At 43.1% G+C, this 23,794-nt stretch overlaps 1 protein-coding gene across 2 annotated transcripts in view; it reads right to left on the bottom strand.

Moving 5' to 3' along the window:
• Positions 1-493: 493 nt before the first annotated feature.
• Positions 494-23,794, bottom strand: part of Dera (deoxyribose-phosphate aldolase) — a 77,383-nt gene continuing 54,082 nt past the window's right edge. For both annotated transcript variants that reach the window (XM_059256981.1, XM_059256982.1), the window contains 3 exons: positions 5,818-5,930; positions 1,298-1,447; positions 494-1,071 (listed from right to left, as the gene is read on the bottom strand). In XM_059256981.1, coding sequence (XP_059112964.1) covers positions 1,015-1,071; positions 1,298-1,447; positions 5,818-5,930 — 320 coding nt within the window. In that variant the 3' untranslated portion in view covers positions 494-1,014. The remainder of the gene's footprint in view (positions 1,072-1,297; positions 1,448-5,817; positions 5,931-23,794) is intronic.

Here is a 23,794-nt window from a genome sequence, read left to right as displayed (position 1 = left end):
GTGCACACGCACGCATGTGCGCAGGTAAACGTGTAAGCATGTGTGGAAAGCAGAGAGCAGCCTCTGTGTGGTTCCTCAGATGCAGTCTGCCTGGATTTTGGACAGGAGCCTTTAACTCACTGCACAGTAAGATGCCTGGTCAAGGCTGGAGTTACAAGCAGATGCCATCACATATCCAACTTTTCTTTTTTCTTAATAATTTAAAGCGATTAAAACAACAACAATCACCAAGTCAGGCAGGGTGGTATTCCCAGCATTTTCAAAGCTCCAGCCCAGAAGCCCTATCCCCCCAAAAAATAAACAAAATAGATAAATAAGCAGAGACTTTTGTATTTAAAAATTCAGTGGTATTCACGTTTTCTCATAACAACATCAGAATCTCATTAGCAAAACAATTAATGAAAGAAAGATTTCCACCCACTACAGAAATTCAGGTGGATATCTAGGGAAGGACTCCACATTCCCAGGCAACAGAGGGAGGCTGAGTGTCACATTTTGATTTTTATTACATTTTATTTATTTATTATGTGTCAGAGGTAGGGGCACGTATGTGTGGACGTCAGAAGACAACTTCCGGGAGCTGGATCCCCTTCCAGCATGTAGTTACTGAGAGCTGAGCATGTGGTCAGGTTTGGTAGCAAGCACCCTTCCATGCCAAGCCCTCTGCCCTGCCCTGGAATCTCATGTCTCAGGCAATTTAACTTCATTTTCCCCTCAGAATTTACTACAGTACAGGCTACTGGGAACACTTTATTCAGAGTTTTTTAGAGAAAACTTTCATAAAATTAATAAATGTAGACCTCCTAATAATTTAGAGCATTGCAGCCTCACCTGATCTGAGTTCCACACACAGATTCAACTGTTTGGGTTCTTTCATTTTTTGAGTTAATTTCAGGGGAGATTTTAATGAAGAAAAGTCAGTTACCTACTGTTAAATTACATAACCTTGGCAATTATGCAAAAGACTTTATTTTTTAACTTGTTGCAAGATGCTTTTCTGGGCTGGCTTCTGACCTAAGACATTGGAAGATCGTGATAAGCTGCGTATCGTCCAGTCACATGATGGTATATCTGTAAGGAAAATCAGTTTCCTAAGTTAATAATTAAGCAAATATACACATAAACTAGTAATTATACTATTACACAATAATAATTTCACTTGGCGTTGCATTACTAAGTCTCTCAGCAGAATTTGCCCCTGATCCACAGCAGGTGTGGGTTTGCTTGAAGGAGGTGGAGACTTGGTTCTGATGTGGTCAGCCTCCACTCCTTCCAAGGACAAGGTCTTTTCACTCACCTGCCTCTCAATGTCTGAAAGCAGAGAACTGGCCCCTATCCGGAAGAGGTCAGGTGTCAGCCACTCATCCCCCAGCTCCTCCTTTACAAGAGAGAGCCATGCAAGGGACTCCTTTGCCGTGCGGATGCCTCCTGCAGGCTTAAAACCTACCTGACGGGGAGGAGAGAAAAGTAGCCATTGTTAGCAGCCTGATTTCAAAAGTGGCACCGTGAATAAAGAGTCTCGAGTCACACTTTCCTTCTTAGTCTTTTTCACTTCAGCAAAGGTATCTATTTCCATACAGCCTTACCTGACCATACTTCAAAACAACTTTCCCAAGATAAATGGGGACTAAGTCACTGCTTCTGAAGGGACAAGAATGAGGCCACAACTCACTTAGTAAACCTCCACCATCTAGACTCAATCTACTGTACATCTGAAGAAGCCAAGGAAAGTGTCAATAAATAAGAAAATACACCACAGGTGTCCATCCAGTCTGCACTGCTTCAAATGACCCTTCATCTTGAGGTGCAAGGCACTCGTGTATTTAAGAGTGGATCACTGTGGCCACAGGTCAGCCTAATCAAACTGGCAGCAGTCCAGCAAGGAGAGGCAACAGTTGCTTTAATCAACTCAGTTGAAGGCTTCTTCTCTGAGGCTGTAGGCACACAGTGTTCTACAAAGCGGGCACACTATTAATGTAAGCATGGGAGAAAAACGCCATACTGCTTTTGAAAGTTTACAGGGAGGGCCATAAACCAGCCAATTCATGGCTGAGAGGCTGAGTGCCACCTTGAACTCATGCTTTTCCAGAGGACTTGAGTTCCGTTCTCAGCACTCACGTTGAGGGGCTCTAGGTCCAGGGGTTCTGGTACCCTGCTGTGGAATAATCCCTTACATTGTGTGAATATATGTCACTATGATTGATTTAATAAACAAGCTGACTGGCCAATAGCTGAACAGGATAAAGTTAGGTGGGAGAGCCAAACTGAGAATGCTGGGATGAGAAAGGGTGGAGCGAGGAACACCAGCCATCTGCCAAGCAAGCAGGACGTGTAGAAAATGACATTAACACCAGGCAGTGGTGGTGCACTCCTTTAATCCCAGTGCCCGGGAGGCAGAAGCAGGCAGATCTCTGTGAGTTTGAGGCCAGCCTGGGCTACAGAGTGAGTTTTTCTCAAAAAACCAAAAAAAAAAAGAAAGAAAGAAAAGAAAAGAAAATGTCGACATAACACCGGGCAATGGTGGCACATGCCTTTAATCTCAGCACTCGGGACACAGAGGTAGGTGGATCTCGGTGAGTTCAAGGCCAGCCTGGGCTACACAGAGTGAGTTCCAGGAAAGGCACCAAAGCTACACAGAGAAACTCTGTCTCAAAAAAAAGAAAAGAAAAAAGAAAATGAGGTAACAAGCCATAAGCCACATGGCAAAGCATAAATGAAATATGGATTAATTTAAATGTAGGAGCTAGTAACAAGCCTGAGCTATTGGCCGAGCATTTACAATGAATATAAGCCTCAGAGTGGTTATTTGGAAGCAGCTGCCTGGACAGCCTATAGTGCCCTTTTCTGGCTTCCACAGGAACTCATACACACAGGAAGGCACATATACACACACACACACACACACAGTGTGTGTTATTTCCACACAATGTCTGATATCCATTAGGAAAAGCACAGGTTCCATGTATAGAACTTCATGGACCCCTGATTCACTTGTCTTAGGAATGTGACTATCCAGAAGAGTAGACAAAGCTATATACACAAGTTGCCAAACCACACTGTTAGTAGCCCAAGTGCTCAGAGCTCTTTTTCAGACAGATCACACTAGCAGGAGGCACTGTGAACAGACCATAGAAAGGAGCCAATGAACGAAAGGCCCCATTAGCAAGCAGGAAACCTCGCTGTGAACCTGACCACTGCCACTATGTGGACGCTTCTCAGCCATCCCACAGACAAGGTAGTGATCCTGCCAAGCCTACCTCCTCACTCTGGGATATCCCGTATCATTCCTCTCTCTTCCCTCAGTCCTCTCACGGAACAGTGTCATGAATGGTCTCCTAAGTGGGTCCCCGCCTTCCTCATACATGAGACAGCTAGCTCAGTAAAAAGCATGATACGCTAGCCACTGTTGAGGAACAGCAAACAAACAAACAAACAAACAAAATGAAGTCAGTAAAAAGCATGATACGCTAGCCACTGTTGAGGATCGGCAAACAAACAAACAAACAAACAAATAAAATGAAGTCAGTAAAAAGCATGATACGCTAGCCACTGTTGAGGATCGGCAAACAAACAAACAAACAAACAAACAAACTGAAGTCAGTGAGCTGACAAGAAGCATGCCTGTCGATCAGAGCAGCCTTTCTGTAGGTTGGGCAGTGTTCATAAAGATTTTCTATAAATATAATTCAGTGTCAACAACTCCATTCCAAAAAGAAGTTCTTATGTAAGTTAATATGTTTTAAGGGAGAGAATATGGAAAAAAAATAAATCTGCAGTGAAATCAGTTATGATACATTAAACTGCAGCTTCTCAGAGGTGGCACCAAGCATGGCCTGGGAAGGTGGGCTTTCGCGCCATATAAAAACGGCTTACATCAGTGAAGGAGGAACCACAGCCCAAGGCCTCCCAGGCTTGCTGTCTGTCAGCAGCTTAAAGGCCACGCCTGGCTTGCAGGTACACACACAAACATACACAGGTTCTCCTCGCTGGAAATGAAATGTGATGAAGTAAATAGGATGTGTATTGCACTCTGCTTTTGCTTAACACTAAGTGGGGCAAGAACAAGCATAAAGAAAGGATGTAAAGACAAGCAAAATACCCCTCCAAACTCAACCCTGGACCACTGAGCACTTACCATGTTCTCTGAGATTTGTTTTTCGCTGTCTAAAAGCTATCTTAGGAAGGGACATGCTCATGTTTACACCCAAGAATTAAACACAGGTTAGCATAGTTCTCAGGAACTATCTCTGTGGTCCCCAATGGCATGCTTTATCCCTAATGGTGGAGCTCATAAAACATGGATGCCAAGGGAATCTCCCAGACCCATGGCCACCAAGCCTGGGTGTCAAATTACGTATCTGATTTTGATGTTCTCAGACCAATGCCTTATCAAAAACCTTCTGTGACCCAGCAGAATCAGTTTGTTAAATGACTTTAGGAATGAGTCCCATGGTCCTAACTAGTGGTGACAGTTACAACAGAAAGAAAAAAGAACTTCTCCTTATACAGCTATTCTTTGAAAACAAAACAAATATTCTTTAAATTGCTGGATCTGTATCAATGCAGAAAGACCAGCATGTAGGAGGCATTCGTGGTGGGCCAGTGTCATCCGAAGGTAACAAGATGTATTTTTCCTATCTGTACTTAACAATGTGAGCTTATTCAGAGAAAATTCTGGGAGGTTAGTTCCTCTCACAAGGAGCACATTCCATGTAAGTCTCTAACTCCAAAATATATGTAAGCTACAGTGATTATCAAGTCTTACAGACATTCCATCCACCAGGTAAAGCACTAAAGGTCTTCTTGAGGAAAGTTCTAGATGGCAGAAATCAAGACACTGGTTTCTAAAAGACGCCCTCAGGAAGGGAAGTCTCATTATATTGAACACACACACATACACGCCTTTCCAACTATGAAAAGAAAAAAAGCCTCCTTAATAATTTGTGACTAGACAAGCAACTTGAAGTAGAAAATCCAAATTCAGCTTTAAGAAATACTCCATAGGCATTTTCCTTTTAACTTTGTATGTTTCAAAAAATTCTGTTATTCTTCGAAAAGCTGACAAAAGCTAACATACCCTCCTCAGCTGAACACTCTCCCAAACAGCACATCCAACTGCCATAAAATGCAAGAAAAAAAAATGGATATTTAATTCAAGAGCTATAGGACGGAAAGCTACCATTTCCCTGCTGTTTCACGGTATTTCATTATTCTGTTTAATAAGTTCATCTCCTCGAGAATTTTCTCTTCACCTCATATTATTAAAAGTAATAAGTTTTTCTGGACCGGGGGTTTCCCAACAGAAAAACCAATTTATGTGTGTCCTTCAATAATGACAGGAAAAGATTATTTCCCATTATACTGCCTACTTTTCATATCACCACCACAGCTTATCATTCAATAAATGTTACTCCGCGATTCTTTCCATTCCGCAAGGAAGTTAAATTTCTACATTAACCTGTTTTCACCGGCCAACGCCTTGCCAGAAAAACCTCTGTGTCGCAGCACAATTAGTTCCTTAAAGAACCCATTTAGGAATCTCTTGTCAGTGATAAAATTGTCTTCGGTTAATAAAAGGACACAGAGTGAGTTTACATCTTGATCACACACACGTGCTCTCACACTCACACTCACTGTTAATCGCATACTGTCCCACCAAGGTGTTCTTTTGTAACGAAAGGTAAATTAAACATTTATCTTAATAAAGGCGACTCATTCACACCTTCTGCATAGGGAGACGTTATCGTGCAGGCTGTGAGGAGGGTTATAAATAGCATTCTCTTCACTTTGAAGGGAGATTTGCTGGCAATAATGTACCTTGTTTCCAGTTTTCCAGAAGAAATCTCTAATGGCCCGTAGCATTACGATCGCTACCGGGAAGGTGGCATTTACCGTTTCTTTTCCAGTAGAAGTCTTAATAAAATCTGATCCTAAAACAAAAGAAAAACTCCCAGGTTAATTAAAAACTTATTTTTACACTTACATCACAGAAAGAAGTGAATTGTGTGCAACTCCCCACCCCTCCAGGGACAACTTTACTTTTTAATAATTATGTGAAAAAACTGAAATGAAAATCTACCTTTAAAATATTTCTGTTTACATGCAAGAGTCAGAAGAAGGGGAGAAGGGCCTCAAACTGCCATCTTCTGGACACAACCCAGCCACTGCAATCGGGTACCACAGCAGCAGAGTCAGTCACGACCAGGCCCGTGCAAGACTGAGCCTGTCAGTCATCAGTCACGGATGGGACTCTACCCTTCCAACTGCTTGCTATTGGCAGGTTCTGGGGAGGGACAGTCATTGCCTTTGGTTGAATACCCATGGCTGAGCCCACCAGGCTCCAAGGGACAGTTCTAAAGCCATAATTGCATGGCCTTGGTTAAAATCTGTATCACAAAACAAAATACCAAGACACAAATGTATGAGAGGGGCTTATAAGAAAATATAGATAGTCGGTGGGGAAGTGCTAAGTGGGGGAATAGAAGGGAGGGTGGGGTATAAGGAAGGGTCAGGGGAGAGTAATCAGGATGCATCACATACATCTATGAAATGAAAATGAAAAGAAAAAAATCTGTTGAGAATTTTATCTTTCTTCACCATCAGATAAATTAGCCACCTCAATGGATTCTCATAGGCTCTGGTCCTCTTGTCTCCATATTTCACAGCCAATTAAAATCAAGTTGGTTTGTTTAATGCATAACTGGGATGAATAAAAACAATTTTATGCCCTGTGCTCACCACCATGTATCTTGACACTTTCCCACAGAACTGAGGGAAACTCATCTCCCCTGGTTCTCCACACTCAGTGGAAAGCACACAGCACAGCTGGACAGCCCCGGAACTGTCCCAAGCTGATGTCTGTTGTATTGATGACGTAGTAAGCCTCCCAACCAGATGAAGTTCTCATGAGAGACACGGGACCCTTTGACAGTCTGTAGATGTTTTCAACAGCTTCCTTCTTCTGAATCTCAAGCCTGTTTACTTGGTTTATCAGAACAGTATGAGGAGATAAATGATAACAGCGGCGAGGAGGGACTAGAACCTGGTGCCTCATGGGTGTCAGCAGTCAATCTTTCCCACTGTTACCAAGTACTGACACAAGCACTTTCTTCAGAGAGGTCACTGAGGCATGGAAACATTAAGTAGTTTTCTTGAAATCGCATGGCACAGTCTCTACGCCCCACACACACCCCCATGTGCGTGTGTGTGCGTGTGTGCATGTGCGTGTGCGTGTGTGATTTCAGCTAAAGCAGTCTACTTTAGCTTGTCTTTTAGAACTGTCCCACTTCTCTGGGGCCACCCTATGAGCCAAAAACAGAGATGCCCTCCTTCAGTGGTACCTAGCCCAGCAGTGCTCAAAACCCAACCCATCCATGCAGAGGATGGGACCACAAGATACTGTTAGAGAAGAAAGTTCTGGAGTCTTGTTTCATAGGAGGGTGGAAACCAATCATGATGCTGTATGTTGTATCACAACATACACACGGTTTTAAAAACTGGAGTGTGAGCTTTGAATGCTTTTACCATGAAGAAATGGCAAATGACTGAAAACACATAGTCACACAGATTTGAATATTACCCAAGGAATATATGACTGAAATATCACATGTTCACCCTATTAATGTGTTCAATTTTTGTTTATCAGTTTAAATGAATTATATTTTTGGATGAAAGAAGTCCATGTTCTCTGTCCCCACAACAGGCCAACTGAATCAGACTTTAACAAGCATACACAATATTCTCAGGTACACACAGGTACAAGTTCACAGCTCCCATCCAGAGAATCTGTGGAACAATACTTACAATTAATTTGAGTCTCTCAGATTCTATCAAAGAAATGTGGGACAGAACATGAAGGAAGAAACAACCTACATTTCCCCTTATAGTGTCGGTTTGAGAAGATACTTCACGACTATTCTGGGCACTGAAAGGCTCAAATCCATCCACCTTTATTCCACACACTGTGAAGGCACTGCATGTGTAATAAAGACACAGCATATCCACACCCTTGCCTTCCCAACCAGGCGACCCTAGAGGAATCATATGAAGGGCTGGGAGGAGACCTGGTTGGGAGTAGGTTCTGGCTCTCAGGGTAGCCATGCAAATTCAATCTTCCTCCTTTCTAGAACGGGCCTGAAAAATCCCTAGGTACATCACAGAATTACGCAGGCATCAAAAGGGAAAACCTGTGAAAACATCTACATCCCTCAAGGACTACATAAACAAAGGAAGCCGAGGCCTTAGGCGGAGCTCTGTGGAAGAGTTGGGGGCTGCGGCTTGCAGAAGCCACACAATGCCGTAAGCAGCAGAGATTATGGGTCGCTCTGAAGGCAGCTCAGAAAACCAGAATGCTGAGAGAGACAGACAGGCAAGCATGCTCATGAGGTTTCCCAGAGTCGCAAAGACTCTTGGGAATTGTGTTCTGAAAGCCTAAGGAAGGCTGAATTCCAAAATAACTGATTGGTGTTTTTGGTGGAAGAAATTTGGAGATAGTGTAACATGCAGAGTGTGGCATGGCTGTTGTTCACTGTATTTACTCAGATTTACAGTGAGAAAGGGAAGAAAGCAGAGTGCAAAGATCAACAGTTTGGGCAAGAAAAGAGCTTGAATCTGTTTAAAGCTAAGGACGGGTGTAAATAAGGCGAGGGTAATTATAACTCTCTGTTAAGGAGATTTTCCCTGGGACAATAAGAAAGGTGCCTGGAAGGCAGGCCCCCATTCATCGAGGGCTCTAGAATACAACAATGAAAATCCACTTAAAGGGAGAGTGGGTTGAAAAGATAAGTCTTCAGGGTACCCAACTGGGGAAGGGTTTTCATAGATTTAGTCACAAAGGCACACAGAGGCCACTACAGCCAAAGCTGTGCCACAAGGGGGAAAAATGGCATCTCAAGGTAGCAGGAGATGAGAGAGAACTGGACAATGCCCATGCCAGGCTGGGTCTGAAGCCATGTAAGAATGCAAGAGAGAAGGTCCTGGAAACTAGCACATAGGTTCTAGAAAGCTACTCAGGGCAGTCAACATGTGTCATGGTCAGATACAGCTCCGAAGTGGGCTGCTCATGAAGCTGGAGAGGTAATTAAGCTGCAGTGTATAACCCAGGATGCTAGCGATGCTCGGAACACAAAATACAACAGAGAAGCCACATGTGCTATGCCCACAGGCGTAGGCAGTAAAGCCCAAGTGATGCCATTGTGAGTCCCAGATGCCGGACATGGAGCTGCAGGACTTGATGTTTCCCCTGCTGGGTTTCAGTGTTGTTCTGGTACTGTCTTTCCTTAATAGGAACCACTGTTCCTTTCTTTCCAAATGGAAACTTTGACTGGGGGTCACTGTACATTGGAAGTGGAGAACTTCTCTGATACTACAAGGCTCACAGTTTAGGGACTACTTTGAGTTTTGGAGGTCTTTGGGTCTTCAAACAGGGTGAAACTCTAAGACTATTGAGATTTCTAAAGTTGGACTGAATGCATTTTGAAAAGAGATGGCCATCAGTCTATGGAAGTAGGAGCATAATGGTGAACGCTTGGTCCCTAGTTTTCTTGGAAGATTGTAGAGTGTTATGATGCAGGGCTGTGCTGAGCTTCACTGGAGGAAGATGGCCACTAGGAGAAAAGCTTGGGGTTTATATCTTAGTCACTGCTTCCTGTCATGTCTCTGTTTTCTGTTCTACCAAGATGTGAGAGGTGAGGAGTCCCAGCCAAATGCTTCTGCCACCAGAACTGAGTAGATTCCTAGCATGCCTTGTCCACCATGATGGACTGCTGACCTTCAAACCATGAGTTGAAAAAAATCCTTCCTTTCTTCATTGTTTTAAGGGGTATTTGGTCACAGCAATGGGAAAAGTAGTACATACTCTTGTACTGTGCATAAATACCATGGAAATGATGCATCCACGGAGATCAGCAGGCACCTTCTTTTCTGAGTCTACAAACCAACTGGAAGAATGGACTTATGTGTGTGTGTACAAGTGTGCCACACACAAGGGTTCACATGTGGCAGTCAGAGGACAACTTGTGGGAATTGGTTCTCTCCTTCCACCATGCAGGTTCTCGGGATTGAACGGTCGGGCTTGAGGCAAGTGCCCTTATTCACTGAGCCATCTCACCCTAAGTCCAGACTAACCGAACCCTGCCTTACTGAGGTAACAGTCCATTTGACATATACAATGCCTTCTCTTTAAGTCTTCATGATGCTCCTGAAATAGGCTTTGTGTGGAATTACTATAGCTACTCTTATGAGTTAGCACAGTGTGTTTCTCTCCAGCCCTTTACTTTTAAACTTTGAGTCTTGATTGTGGATCTCTTATAAACATTCAGTAGGGGCTTGGTGGGTTTTTTAAAACTCTTCTTTTAATTGGTATATCTGGACCATTAACATTTAAAGTGATTATTGATTCTGTTGGATTAATATCTACCATGTTTATATATCTTCCATCTGTTGCATTTTTTTGTTAATTTTCACACCCTTTTGGGTGTTCTCTGACTTATTTGAGCATTCGTTTTACCTCCTCTCATCATAACAATTATACTTCTCTCATATACTACTTAGAGACTGCCCTGGAGTTTTTAATACATTTTTTTTCAGTTCATCTCAGTCCATCTTCAAATAACACCACACTGCTATGTGGGCACTGCCAGTGCCTTCGTCTTTAATGAAGGGTTTCTAAATTGTTTCTTCTGTCTGCCCAAGTCCTGCTGGCACGCACTCAGAGCTTGCGGTCTTTCCCCGCAAAGGCCTTCTTGTAACACTTCCTGTGAGGCAGTGTTCCTGCTCTGTCTCCCTCAGCTTTTGTGGTGGAGAAAGCCATCACTGCTACAGAGCTCCACTGTCAAGCACGGCCCTCCACTCACTTACTGCTGACCTGGTTTCTGATAGGTAGTCCGCTGGGGTCACTTCCTTTGTCTGATGAGGTCATTTTCTTTGTCTTCGGTAGGTAGCGTGTTTTCTTTCTCTGACTTTACTTTTTTAGGATTTCCTGTTTGCCTTTGGTTGTCTCCTATTTGCATATGCTATTACTAGGAACAGTTTTCTTTTTCAGTCTTCCTTGGAACTCTCTGACTTTCCTAGGTCAGTGATTTATGGCTTGCCCTTGATTTTAGAACATTTGTGGCCATTACGTTCCCTTTATACAGTTCCTCTCTTTCTCTATTCTCTCTGGTATTGGAATTACACAAGTGTTATAACTTCTGAAATTCTCCTCAAGTTTTTGGAGGTTCTGTCTTTCCTAAGCACTCTTTACAGTTCAGTCTGGGAAGCGTCCAACAACCTACTATCATGGTCAAATGGTGAAGATCTGAAAGTGTTAAGTTATCACGCCAAGTTTTTCCCTCCTGGAAACCAGGATAAACTGAAATCAGAATACATAATGGTACATGTAAAGGAATATTGTGGGCATATACCAAATAAATATGATGATTAGAAAGAACTTCAGAGTTCAAACTGACCCATCTAACGAGACTAATAACGTAGGGAAAATGCATGGGTGCAATTTGTTACATACCCCAAAAGACAGATAAAATTTAAAGATGAGAAGATCCTGGGAGAACCTAGTCATCAGACAAAAACATCAAAAGCACAAAGGATGAGGCACATCCTCTACGTAAGTAAGCTGTTGGGGACACAGTGATCATATAAACACGTGACTTAGGGGATGCTGCTCTTGGGGGTGACCCTGAGATGACCCAGTGGTGAAATACTTCCCTAGCATATGGGAAGCCCTAGGTTCCATCAAAGCTACTGTTAACATTTCTTACATTAAAAACTATAGAGAGTTTTGAACCTGAGAACATCTGGGTTCTGTCCTTGGAGGCCCCATGAGATCTGATCACATGACTCCAGTTTGCAGATGTTACATTTACTGTCTGTTTTGGATATCAGGAAGAACAACTGAGACAGCATACAGTTCAGGCATTTAGGATACTGACTTTCATTAAATTTCAGGGAAAAAAAAATCAAGATTTGATTACACAGAATATTTTAGAAAATGTATTACATTGGTGCTTTACCACTGCTAGAGAACACTGGACTCTCCGGTGGGACTAGGGAGCCATACTTTTGTTTCATTTCTCATTTTAATATTACTTTTCCTGCCCTTTGCTAAAGCAAAATTACCTCAGAGAAATACATGCTGCTTTCAGAATCAACAAAAGCACAGAGCACCATCACCTCTCTTCAGTGTGTGAACCCAGCCACAGCCAACCCTACCTTAACATCTGTGAACCCAGCCACAGTCAACCCTATCTTAACACATGTGAACCCAGCCACAGTCAACCCTACCTTAACACGTGTGAACCCAGCCACAGCCAACCCTACCTTAACATCTGTGAACCCGGCCACAGCCAACCCTACCTTAACACATGTGAACCCAGTCATAGCCAACCCTATCTTAACACGTGTAAACCCAGCCACAACCAACCCTACCTTAACACCTGTTGTAGCTAGAGTTTTCCTGCCTGGCCCACAGTCAGGAAAAATCTCTGTCACCCGCCAGTCCCACAGCCGCTCAGACCCGACCAAGTAAACACAGAGACTTATATTGCTTACAAACTGTATGGCCGTGGCAGGCTTCTTGCTAACTGTTCTTACAGCTTAAATTAATCCATTTCCATTAATCTATACCTTGCCACATGGCTCGTGGCTTACCGGCATTTTCACATGCTGCTTGTCATCGTGGTGGCTGGCAGTGTCTCTCTGACTCAGCCTTCCACTTCCCAGCTTTATTCTCCTCCTTGTCCCGCCTATACTTCCTGCCTAGCCAATGGCCAATCAGTGTTTTATTTATTGACCAATCAGCAACACATCTGCCATACAGAACATCCCACAGCACCTGTGAACCCAGCCACAGTCAATCCTATCTTAATACATGTGAACCCAGCCACAGCCAACCCTACCTTAACACGTGTGAACCCCAGCCACAGTCAACCCTACCTTAACACATGTAAACTAGTGGTCAACCCTACCTTAACACGTGTAAACCCGGCCACAGTCAACCCTACCTTAACACATGTGAACTAGTGGCCAACCCTACCTTAACACGGGTGAACTCAGCCACAGTCAACCCTACCTTAATATGTGTGAACCTGGTCACAGCCAACCCTACCTTGGTATGCTCAGCATAGGGACTAAAACCTTATGAGAAAATACCTCACCATCAGCATAAGCAAGCCATACAACTGGTCCACACATTGGATGAAATGAGCTAATGACTAACTAGGTGAGGAAAGGCCTGAGAAAGTCAGAAGTACCACAATAAACAGACCAGCACTCAACTGTGAGTAGTTGAAATTAAAATTAATAATAAATGTGCTGCTTTACATAAAACTGTCTTTCTTATGTTCCTAATTTGGCACCTTTAGCACAATTCTGTTTTTGTGGTCTAAGGCTACTCAAAGCTTTTCTGCGGCCTGTAATTACAAGTCTCCATGGTACAGTTTCATTAAAAACTTTCATTAAACAACAGCTGCCCTTGTATATGGTCTTCTAATCAATTTGGTCAAACAGAATGACTTCTAATCAGCTGTTGATAAAAATAGAAGATGAAATTTTAATTCTAATAGATTAACCACAAACTCAAGACAGTCTTCAAAATCCATCTAACTCTATTCTCCAGTGGATTTAATGACTATTCAGCAACTCATTACTAAATAGAACAAGACGAACATTTTCCAGTTCATTAAAGAAATGTACTATGTATTTTTGCATTGTCCTCATGATTCGTTACAGGGAGTCTTAATTACAAGATAATGGATAATGGTTATTAAATGCAGACTGCAGTAATGAAGCCCTATTCATTTGCGAGCCTCAGAGACTGCAAAGAGAGGAAAATAAAATTACTAGCTTCAAAAGATTAACGGATCAAATTATTATTCAATTTTCAAAATCTCATTCAGACTTCATAGAAACAAGAAGAGATTAAAAACTAGTATTAAGACCAAAGTAGTACATTTACAAAAATAATATCTTAGGGCTATTGCTGCATAATAAGCTTCAGATGTGATTATATTTTAAAGTATAACTAACAATGGAAAAACATACATTTTTATTTCCTGAACAAATCTTATTTATGATACAGGCAGTTTCTAGTGAGATCTGAAAGCCTTGGTGACTCTGGGAAATGTGTTCCAATGCACAAAAGGACAGCACAATGGAAGCTGTTATTAACACTGTACGCTTTACTAATGAAAAATAGAATTTAAACTCAACTGCTGCCGGAGAAAGCGTGTCCCTAAGTGGAAGTCGCACGGACCCTAGAATAAGAGCTCCCAAGCACATTGTTCATTAGCCCCGTGTTTTGTATTACTCCCTGAAAAATTACCCCTTAAAGGTAGTGGGAAAGTTTTGTATGGTGATTCTAACACTAATTTACACTTACAATCTGCAATGAGATACTTTTTAAATTATACAGAATGTATAAAAATATGACGTACCAGATTAAAACCTATTAGACTCGTTTGTTCCACATGAGCTCTAAAATAATTTAGGGTGAGATAGAAAGATCCGGTTTCATGGTTGAAGAATGTGTAAAGAAGGAAACTGGAGGCAGCAATGGAATGTTCCTCTCCCATCTAAGAACAGCTGTTCCACGAAGATATGTATATATGATCCATATATCTTCTCGAGAGAAAAGGGGGGATGTTTTGAAAGAAAGAGACAGAGACATAGAGAAAGAGAGACACAAAGAAAGGGAGATACACAGAGGAGGAGGAGGAAGATGAAGGGGGGAAGGGGAGGAACAGGGAGGATCTTTTCTCTCTAGCTCATTCTTTCTGAATACACAGCAGTAGTGATGCTTTTCACTGTCTAGTCCATCACATGAGTGAGGCAGCACAGTAAGCGGTAAGGCATATTCAAACAGAATGGCAATCAGAAAACAGGCGCAATGTCAGGTTTAAAAACGCCTCTAACACACCAAGGGTGTGCTTAGCTCATGGTACCCACACTCCCTGCAGCTGGTCTCCACTAGATGAAAATAAAGATGTGCCCTCTTAGAATAATGCAAGGGAGTGTGATTCAAGATTGTGGGATGGAGACCCTGACTGCATCATCCCTGTACCTGACAGGAGTCTTGTGGGAGATTATCTAAACAGTAACACTAACCATTCAAAGAATGAATACTGATATCAACAACAGTCTGGCTGGGGGTGTGGCTCCGTTGGTAGGGTGACTGCCTGGCACGGTTTGATCCCCAGCCAGGGGATCTGACTTCACAGCCATTTTGGCTAACATGAAATCTTGATGTCCAGCCCCACTTAAGGGGGAGTGGTGGCTTTAAGTGATAGCTTGATATGCCAGAAGTGTCTTTCAGTTTAAAATATTTGGTTTGTTTAAAATAAGTTTCAGAACTGTAACAACACTGGACATGAGTCCATAACCAATACAAGTAACTCCTAACACTGGATTTCATCTGCGTGATCTTGCAAACAGCACTGAGTTTTATTGTTGTTTTACAAATTTTGGAAAAGAAAAGCTCTACTTAAGTCAAGTGGCCAAGTTGATTTGCTCAGCATTTTGAACTAAGAATTGCCATGGCAAATACCAGCTGTCCCTCAGATTTTGCTGTACACAGTCTCTATTTATTGTTAGTTGTCCAGAAAATATGTGTAAAAATCTATAAAGAGCTTCCAAACTCAAATGTTGGAGTTCCAGACAAATGCTACCATTCTAGGGTCTCACCCTCTTTGCCCACTTCTGAGTAAGGCTGCTGAGGAAGGAGGGTCATTGGGAAATCTGTGACAAAAACACAGACTCCTCAGTAGGCAGCTAGTCTCCCTGTTTCTGGACATGACCCCCTATGTGGACTATTTAAAATTTTTAAATAGAAATTTAAAAGTGGAGAAGAGGGTGAATTTACAGGGAGGAATGAGGAGACAAAGAAAAAGAGAACTGTGGGCAAAGAGCCTTTCAAGGCCAGCTGAAGGCTGGTGGCTGGGAGTCCTGGCACTTCTCTGTAAGGGCCACCTTGTCTCAGACAATGGGACCACTCACCATCTAGGGACTACTGAGCACTTAAAATGAATTCACCCACACTGAGATGTAAAATAAGTGTGAAATATACAGGGTTTTGAAAACTTAGTACAAAAAAAATATACTGAAACATCTCAATAATGTTAAAATTGATCACATATTAAAATAAGACTGAATTAATTAGTACAGAAGCTTCATTTCACTTAAATTTTAGTTGTTTAAAATAAATTTCAGAACTGTAACAATACTGGAAAAATAAAGTCTCATAATGACTGTGGTAGTTTGAATAGGAATGGTCCCCATAGACTCATGTGTTTGAAAGCTTGGCCCATAGGGAATGGCACTATTAGGAGGCGTGGTCTTGCTGGAGAAAGTGTGTCACTGTGGAGACAGGCTTTGAGGTCTTATACGCTCAAGTCTGGCCAGTGTGACACAGTCTCCTTCTGCTGCCTGCAGATCAAGATGTAGGACTCTCGGCTCCTTCCCCTGCACCATGTCTGCCTGCACACTGCTATGCTTCTTGCCATAACGATAATGGACTAATCTCTGAAACTGTAAGCCAGCCCCAATTAAATATTTTTCTTAGCCAGGTGGTGGTGGCACACGCCTTTAATCCCAGCACTCGGGAGGCAGAGCCAGGTGGATCTCTGTGAGTTCGAGGCCAGCCTGGTCTACAGAGTGAGTTCCAGGGAAGGCACAAAGCTACACAGAGAAACCCTGTCTCAAAAAACAAAAAAATCCTTTATAAGAGTTGCCATGGTCATGGTGTCTCTCCCCAGCAATAGAAACACTAACAATCTAACATGACTAGTTCATCTTTCTTTTCATTTGATTGGTGGCACTATAAAACACAATGTTGCAATTGCTATCTTGTGAAACAGTACTAGTCTAAGGTTTGGTGAGTCACCTAACTAAGCATGGACTCTCTGGAGGCTAAAAATGTACTACCCTGTCAGGCCAATAGACTACACACATTGGTTTAAATTATTAAGACGGGTGGAGGGAAGGGCCAGGGTTACAGGGCTTGCTGCACAGCTGTGAGGACCGGAGTTTGGATCCCACACAACATTTGGTCGTGTGGTCAGTCTTCCTATTATTCTAGCAGCAAAGGCAGAGAATGGGGTTCTCCAGAGCTAGCCAGCCACACTAGCCAAACACTGGAGCTCTGGATTTGACTGAGAGACTCTGCCTCAGTGAGTAAGATGGAAGAGTAATGGAGGATGACTCAAGACATCAACCCCCGGCCTTCACATGCAAGTAAGTGCTCACATATGCATGCCTACCCAACCTCACACAAAATCATGCAAACACACACACATACGAAACTGGAAAAAGAAACCAAATGTAATAGAATGTGGGAGTCAATAAAAATTTGCAGCAATAAAAGGTTTCTGAATGTTCTATGAGCAAAAGTTAATTACAATAAAATGTGTAATGAGTCTATAGTATTTCTGGCAGCATGCATCCACGCATGTGACTTCATTGCAACCTGAGGTCTGAACACACAATACCTGCACTTTGCACTGTGCATGCAGCTGCAGTACAAAATACCAGCAAGCATGCCAGGATGACCTCGGCTCGGACCAGAGGCCACTGGCGTGACTGGGCCGGAGGCCACTGGCATGACTCGCTACAGCGCCTTCACAGCAAACATCAAGTTCTCCACTCTTCGAGACGCATCACGGTTTAATGGCAGAAAACAAAACCTGACATTTTTTCTGCCTTTGTTACTAGCGTATAATTGTCAACCATGTATCTTTATGTTACACTGTGCTAGAACGCTTTATTTTAAAAGTTGTTTTAGTCTTTGACTTGGGTTTCATCAAAACAAACAAAAAAAAAAATTAAGTGAATTTTAGCTTGGGATTAGAACAGAATTCCAGCCATTTCTGAAACGGCCCTAAACAGCCTTCTGCAATTTCATGTTATAAAATCAAAGCATTGAGCCGGGCGGTGGTGGCACACGCCTTTAATCCCAGCACTCGGGAGGCAGAGCCAGGCGAATCTCGGTGAGTTCGAGGCCAGCCTGGGCTACCAAGTGAGTTCCAGGAAAGGCGCAAAGCTACACAGAGAAACCCTGTCTCGAAAAACCTAAATAAATAAATAAATAAATAAATAAAAATCAAAGTGCTGTGGGATGGTCTGTATGTCAAGTGTGTTGCTGATTGGTCAGTAAATAAATCACTGATTGGCCATTGGCTAGGCAGGAAGTATAGGCGGGACAAGGAAAAGAATTCTGGGAAGTGGAAGGCTGAGAGGGAGACACTGCCAGCCGCCACCATGACAAGCCGCATGGGAAGATCCCGATAAGCCACGAGCCATGTGGCAAGGTATAGATTAATGGAAATGGATTAATTTAAGCTATAAGAACAGTTAGCAAGAAGCCTGCCACGGCCATACAGTTTGAAAGCAATATAAGTCTCTGTGTTTACTTGGTCGGGTCTGAGAGGCTGTGAGACTGGCAGGTGATAGAGATTTGTCCTGACTGTGGGCCAGGCAAGAAAACTCTAGCTACATTGGTCAACTCTGAAGAAACATTAAAATACTTGACTAATTCAGCCAAGAACTGATTCTTTATATAAAAATGAGTAAAGCACATCGAAATATTAATATACAAATGTGATTTTGTATTAAACAGCTAAAACATGTATACCAAAAGTTGTTTTGTAAAACAAATTTCTATTTTAAAAAAATCAATAAATGTTTGGTTTATTTATCTATTTTATAGACCTAAATATTTGGAGTTGTATAATATTTCTTCCAGGTAAAAAGAAGTAAGAAGTTGAAAATGTTTAGATATAGGAGAGTAAGACCCCTTGATGGTATTTAACTATCCTCTCTGTCCCAGAATTGGGTTCTGCTCCCAATAATAGGGGCATGGAAATTGCTGGAAATGGTCAAGACAAAGAACGCTTTTTGAATTTGTTTTTATTTTTAATTGTGGTGTATGGAGGAGTTCATATGCATGACTGCAGATGCCCACAGAGGTCAAAAGTGTCTGACTCCCCTGGAGCTGGAGTTACAGGCGGTTTTGAGCTGTCCAACATGGGTGCTGGAAGTTGAATTTAGGTCCTCTGCAAGTACAGTGCATGCTCTTAACTGCTGAGCAATTTCTTCAGGCTCTCTTCTTTTTTAAAAAAAATTAAATACTTATTTATTATTAGGGTGTGTGTGTGGATAGGTGTAGTGTGTGTGGATAGGTGTGCATTTGCCAGAGTAAGTGTGGAGGTTGGTGAATAACTCCAAGAGCTGCTTCTCTCCTTCCATCATGGGTTCTCAGACAAAATGCAGGTTTGTGAGGCAAGGCTTATACCACTGAGCTATCTCACTAGCCCCACAAGATGCTTCTTTATGGAACCCCACTCCATTAACAGAGGTCCTGACTCAAGTTACATAACTTAGGTTTTCCCTGGAACTAACCACATAGGTTAGAAAGATTCTGTCTCCACCATGTTACCACTTCTTTTTTTTCAATGTCTATGGCATTGCAGAGAAGAGACAGTGAGAGTCAGGGTAATCGGGTCAGTACCCCACGATTAATAAAAAAAGACCCAAGAGTCAGGGTAATGGGGTCAGTACCCCATGATCATAAGAAAAAGACCTGAGAGTCAGGGTAATCGGGTCAGTACCCCATGATCATAAGAAAAGACCCAAGAGTCAGGGTAATCGGATCAGTACCCCATGATCATAAGAAAAAGACCCGAGAGTCAGGGTAATCGGGTCAGTACCCCATGATCATAAGAAAATGCCTGAGTACCCACAGCTTTAGTATATAGGTGTGAGAGTTTGGATAAAATATCAAAGTGTTAGGGGCTGGAGAGATGGTTTAGAAGTTAAATATTCAAATTGCTCTTCCAGAGGACCTGAATTTTGTTCTCAGCACCCATGTCTATCACTCACAATGGTTTGTTAAAGCCAATGCCAGGGGAGCCAATGCCAGGGGAGCCAATGCCCTCTTCTGGCTTTGAGGGTACCTACACTCATGTGCACATACCCCCTACAGAAACACACGATTAACAATAAAAAAAATTCTTTAAAAACAGTGTTTTATACCATCACAGAACAAAATCACTGATCAATACATAGCAAATTACAGACAACAAATGTATCCAAATCAAAGTGCTTTGTCTCTGGCCAGCCCCCTCGAGCTGACCCACCCAGCTATAAGCACTGACTTAGGCAAGTGATGTCCCCAGTGATAAGATGATTTTGAAGACATCTTAAAATGACAACGCCATATCTAGCACATTCCCCCCGCCCCTCACATTTGTGGCAAGGGAAGACGGAAAAGGATCCTCCATGCAAGATGGGAAATAACTAGGTTATCACTATACTTTGGCAAAGAAGAGTGAATGAAGGCACATTTTAACAAAATAACAGGTAGGGTATGCTTTAAACAACCGAATCTCATTTTGATTGTGCTTCCTATTGTCAGGAGCGAGTTGGAATGTATAGTATATATTAACATTAAAAGTCAGGTATGCTTGTGTGGAATGTATTAACTCAAGAGAAAATTACTCAAACTGAAGAAATAGCTGCTTAAAATGGATTTAGAAATACATTTTACTGAACAAAGCAAGCTGGAAAATTAGGCTACTTTATCAGGATTAGAAAGTGCTATGAATTTTAAACACAAAGCTTTTAAAAACAATGCAGTACATATTTGAGATTATCATACCTCAATGTCATCATAAATCTTTTTTCCCCAACAATTGACGATGAGTCTGGAGAGTTACTTTGCACAGTGGCCTGCCTTTCACAAAGGAAGCTGTGTTAATTTTGCTGTGGGGAGCTTTATCTCCGGGCAATGATTCTAAGGCACCTACAGAACTCATAGGCCTCTCATTAGATCTAGAGATGGGTGAATCCTGCAAAGGCTCCCGGTACAAAGCCTTTACTGTACAGAGCTCCCTGGTGGCCATCTGCCTGGGTACCATTCACAAAGACAATGCTGATCCCAACTTATTTCCAAATCAAAATCGTGTCTATTTTACAACTAGTCGCACCTTCCCTTTATCTGTATTCCTTTATTCCTTTGTACTCAGCCACCACCAGAGACCGGTTCTCCCAGAAAAGAGGGCCTTCTGGTGAAGAAGGGGAGGGGCTCTGAAAACCTCGTCTAATGGATGGGTACAATCAGAAAAGGTCACTAGAAACTGTGACAGTTCGTCCGGTGGATCATTCAAAATCATTCAAAAATTCCTGAAGACGGGGCTGGAGAGATGGCTCAGAGGACAAGAGCACATATCGCCCCTGCAGAGGACCTAAGGTCGGTTCCCAGCACCAAGTCAGCGGACTCACAACTTAGAACCTGTAACTCCAGCTCCAACGGATTCAAGGCTACCTTCCTGCTCCATCTCCACTTGAACTTTCGGATATGGATGTGGTATTCTGAACACTACCTGTATACTGCTGTGAGGATAGCCATTATTCCTTCCTCTGAGGCACATGCCAGAACCCATGTATTCAGAGCCATATGTTCCGTGTATCTCAGTGGCTTTATTCGATGTCAAGACCCCAACAGTGTACACAGATAACTTAAAAATATAAAACCCGGTGAAGAAAAACAACTCAGCTACTAAGTTTCATCAAGATGGGAAGCAAGATTTGCAGCGATAACCTATAAAGGAAAAAGACACTTGGGATGACAGACAAGCAGTATTGCCCCATGTCTGGAAACCTGCTGACTTGTCCTTTGGTCACAAAAGGCCTTGAGAAGGTTTTCTGTGCTGCTCTGGTCCAGAGTTTTTCTTTATATATCTAATGCCTGAAAACTAACAATTATAAACTTTTTTGAACATGAAGACCTAAACAGCATCGTAAGATGGACAGATGGAAGTGGTTCAATTGTGGCCTTTCCACTATGAAGCCCTCAGCTGTGTGGCGGGTGGCGGCTCAGTGAGTCACTGTGCAAGCACAGGGGACCTGAGTTCCATCCCTGAGCACCCACACTAGAAATAACCTGTGTGGTGGCCTGCATCTACAGCTCAGTGCTGAGGAGGCAGAGGCAGGCAGACAGATCCCTGAGGCCCACTGGACAGCCAGCCTAGCTGAACTGGGGAGAGGCAGGTAAAAAGTGAGAGACTCTGCCTCAAAAAAACTTGGTGGAAAATGACTGAGGAAGATGCTCAAGGTTTACTTCCGCCCTTCACACACATGCACATCCTGACAGATATGTGCACACTCATAAATCACACACATACACACACACACACACACACACACACACACACACACACACCACACTCTGAGATATGAATTTCACCTGACATTCTACTGTCTGAATCCTGCCCTCACACCTCTGGCTCTGGTGTCTTACATCATCAGTGGGCACATGCAAGTACGTACCAGCCTTTAAAAGGCCGATGTGGACCCCCCCCCTCTGTTTCCCCTCTGCTCTGCTCCCCCCCCCATAAAGCTCTAAAAGGTACCACTGGGTTCTGCCGTGGCCTGTGACTTTTCCGCCGGTAACCAGCGCCACACTACTATCACTAGCTAGTTCTGACAATAAACAGGAAGCATCATGCATGTAGAAGCAGCACAGCACTCTTTTGGAGAGCACTTCAGAGCCAGGCGTCACCCACACATGCTCCATACCTGCTCTCACGAAATCCTTGAGGTGCTCAGCAGCCCTCACTGATGAAGAAGCCAGAACCCACAGACACTGGAGCTGAACACTCTTGTCATGAGTGAGATTTCATGGGCTTCTTTAATGCAACATCCAGGCTTTTTTTTTTTTTTTTTTTTTTTTTTTTTGGTTTTTCGAGACAGGGTTTCTCTGTGTAGCTTTGAGCCTTTCCTGGAACTCACTTGGTAGACCAGGCTGGCCTCGAACTCACAGAGATCCACCTGGCTCTGCCTCCCGAGTGCTGGGATTAAAGGCGTGTGCCACCACCTCCCGGCAACATCCAGGCTTTTTAATGACATAGCACTTTCTGCTTCCTAAACGGACAACTTGCTGCTCTGCATAAATACCCTCTACCTTATCAACTCTGGGCTTTACTCCTCCCCTCCCTGTCAGAACTCTTCTCTGGCCAGTTCAATGGCCATGGCTTTCTTTCTGTTTTGAGGATAAACACAAGATTGGAGCTGTGGCAGCCAGCTTAGCACCATGAGGGAATTACTTACAGAGTAAGAGCAGTGCCACACCAGACACCAGCAAGCACCATCGGTGACCGCCTGCGCCTCACACCCGACACCGGCAAGCACCATCGGTGACCGCCTGCATCTCCAGACTAGTTCTGGAAGCTGCTCTGGCCAAGCTCTGTGCAACATGAGACCGTAAGTGACCATCTACAGGACTGTCTACTTTTGTTCTGCATGTCTGAAAGTTCACTGACTCAACATTTGTTCACTTCCAATGGGTGTCACACTCTGGAATTGTGTTCTCAATGTTGGCACCCCGGCACACATGTTCTGTCCTGCCTCACGCTATGCAGGCCCCCAACTTCCCATTCTGTCTCCATTGAGAAATCAGATAGAAGAAGCAAAGTTCAACTGAATAAACGATGGAAGGAAAAGCAGACAAGAGGGGATGAGAGAGCTGTTAATGCAGTATCAGGAAAGCTAGCAGGCAGAGCCACAGTGCAGCGGGGTTTCAGGGGAACTACTGGAGCGTAGAGAACGAAGCATCTCCACAACCCTGTCTGGACAGCTCCTCCAGGACCACAGAGCTGCTGCTGAGGAGGGAATACAAGACTCTGCATCAGCAGAAAATGGAGGAAGAATATGAGTTCAAGTCTGCACAATCCAAGTGAGGAGATACTGGACCGGAAGGAGCTGGGACTGGGTCACCCCACTCGTGGAAGCTGGTGACTCCCCACCCTGT

This window comes from Peromyscus eremicus, chromosome 3 (assembly GCF_949786415.1).
Source record: "Peromyscus eremicus chromosome 3, PerEre_H2_v1, whole genome shotgun sequence".
NCBI lineage: Eukaryota > Metazoa > Chordata > Mammalia > Rodentia > Cricetidae > Peromyscus > Peromyscus eremicus.
Note: the sequence above shows the minus strand (reverse complement) of the source record. Positions and strands in the feature narration are given on the sequence as shown.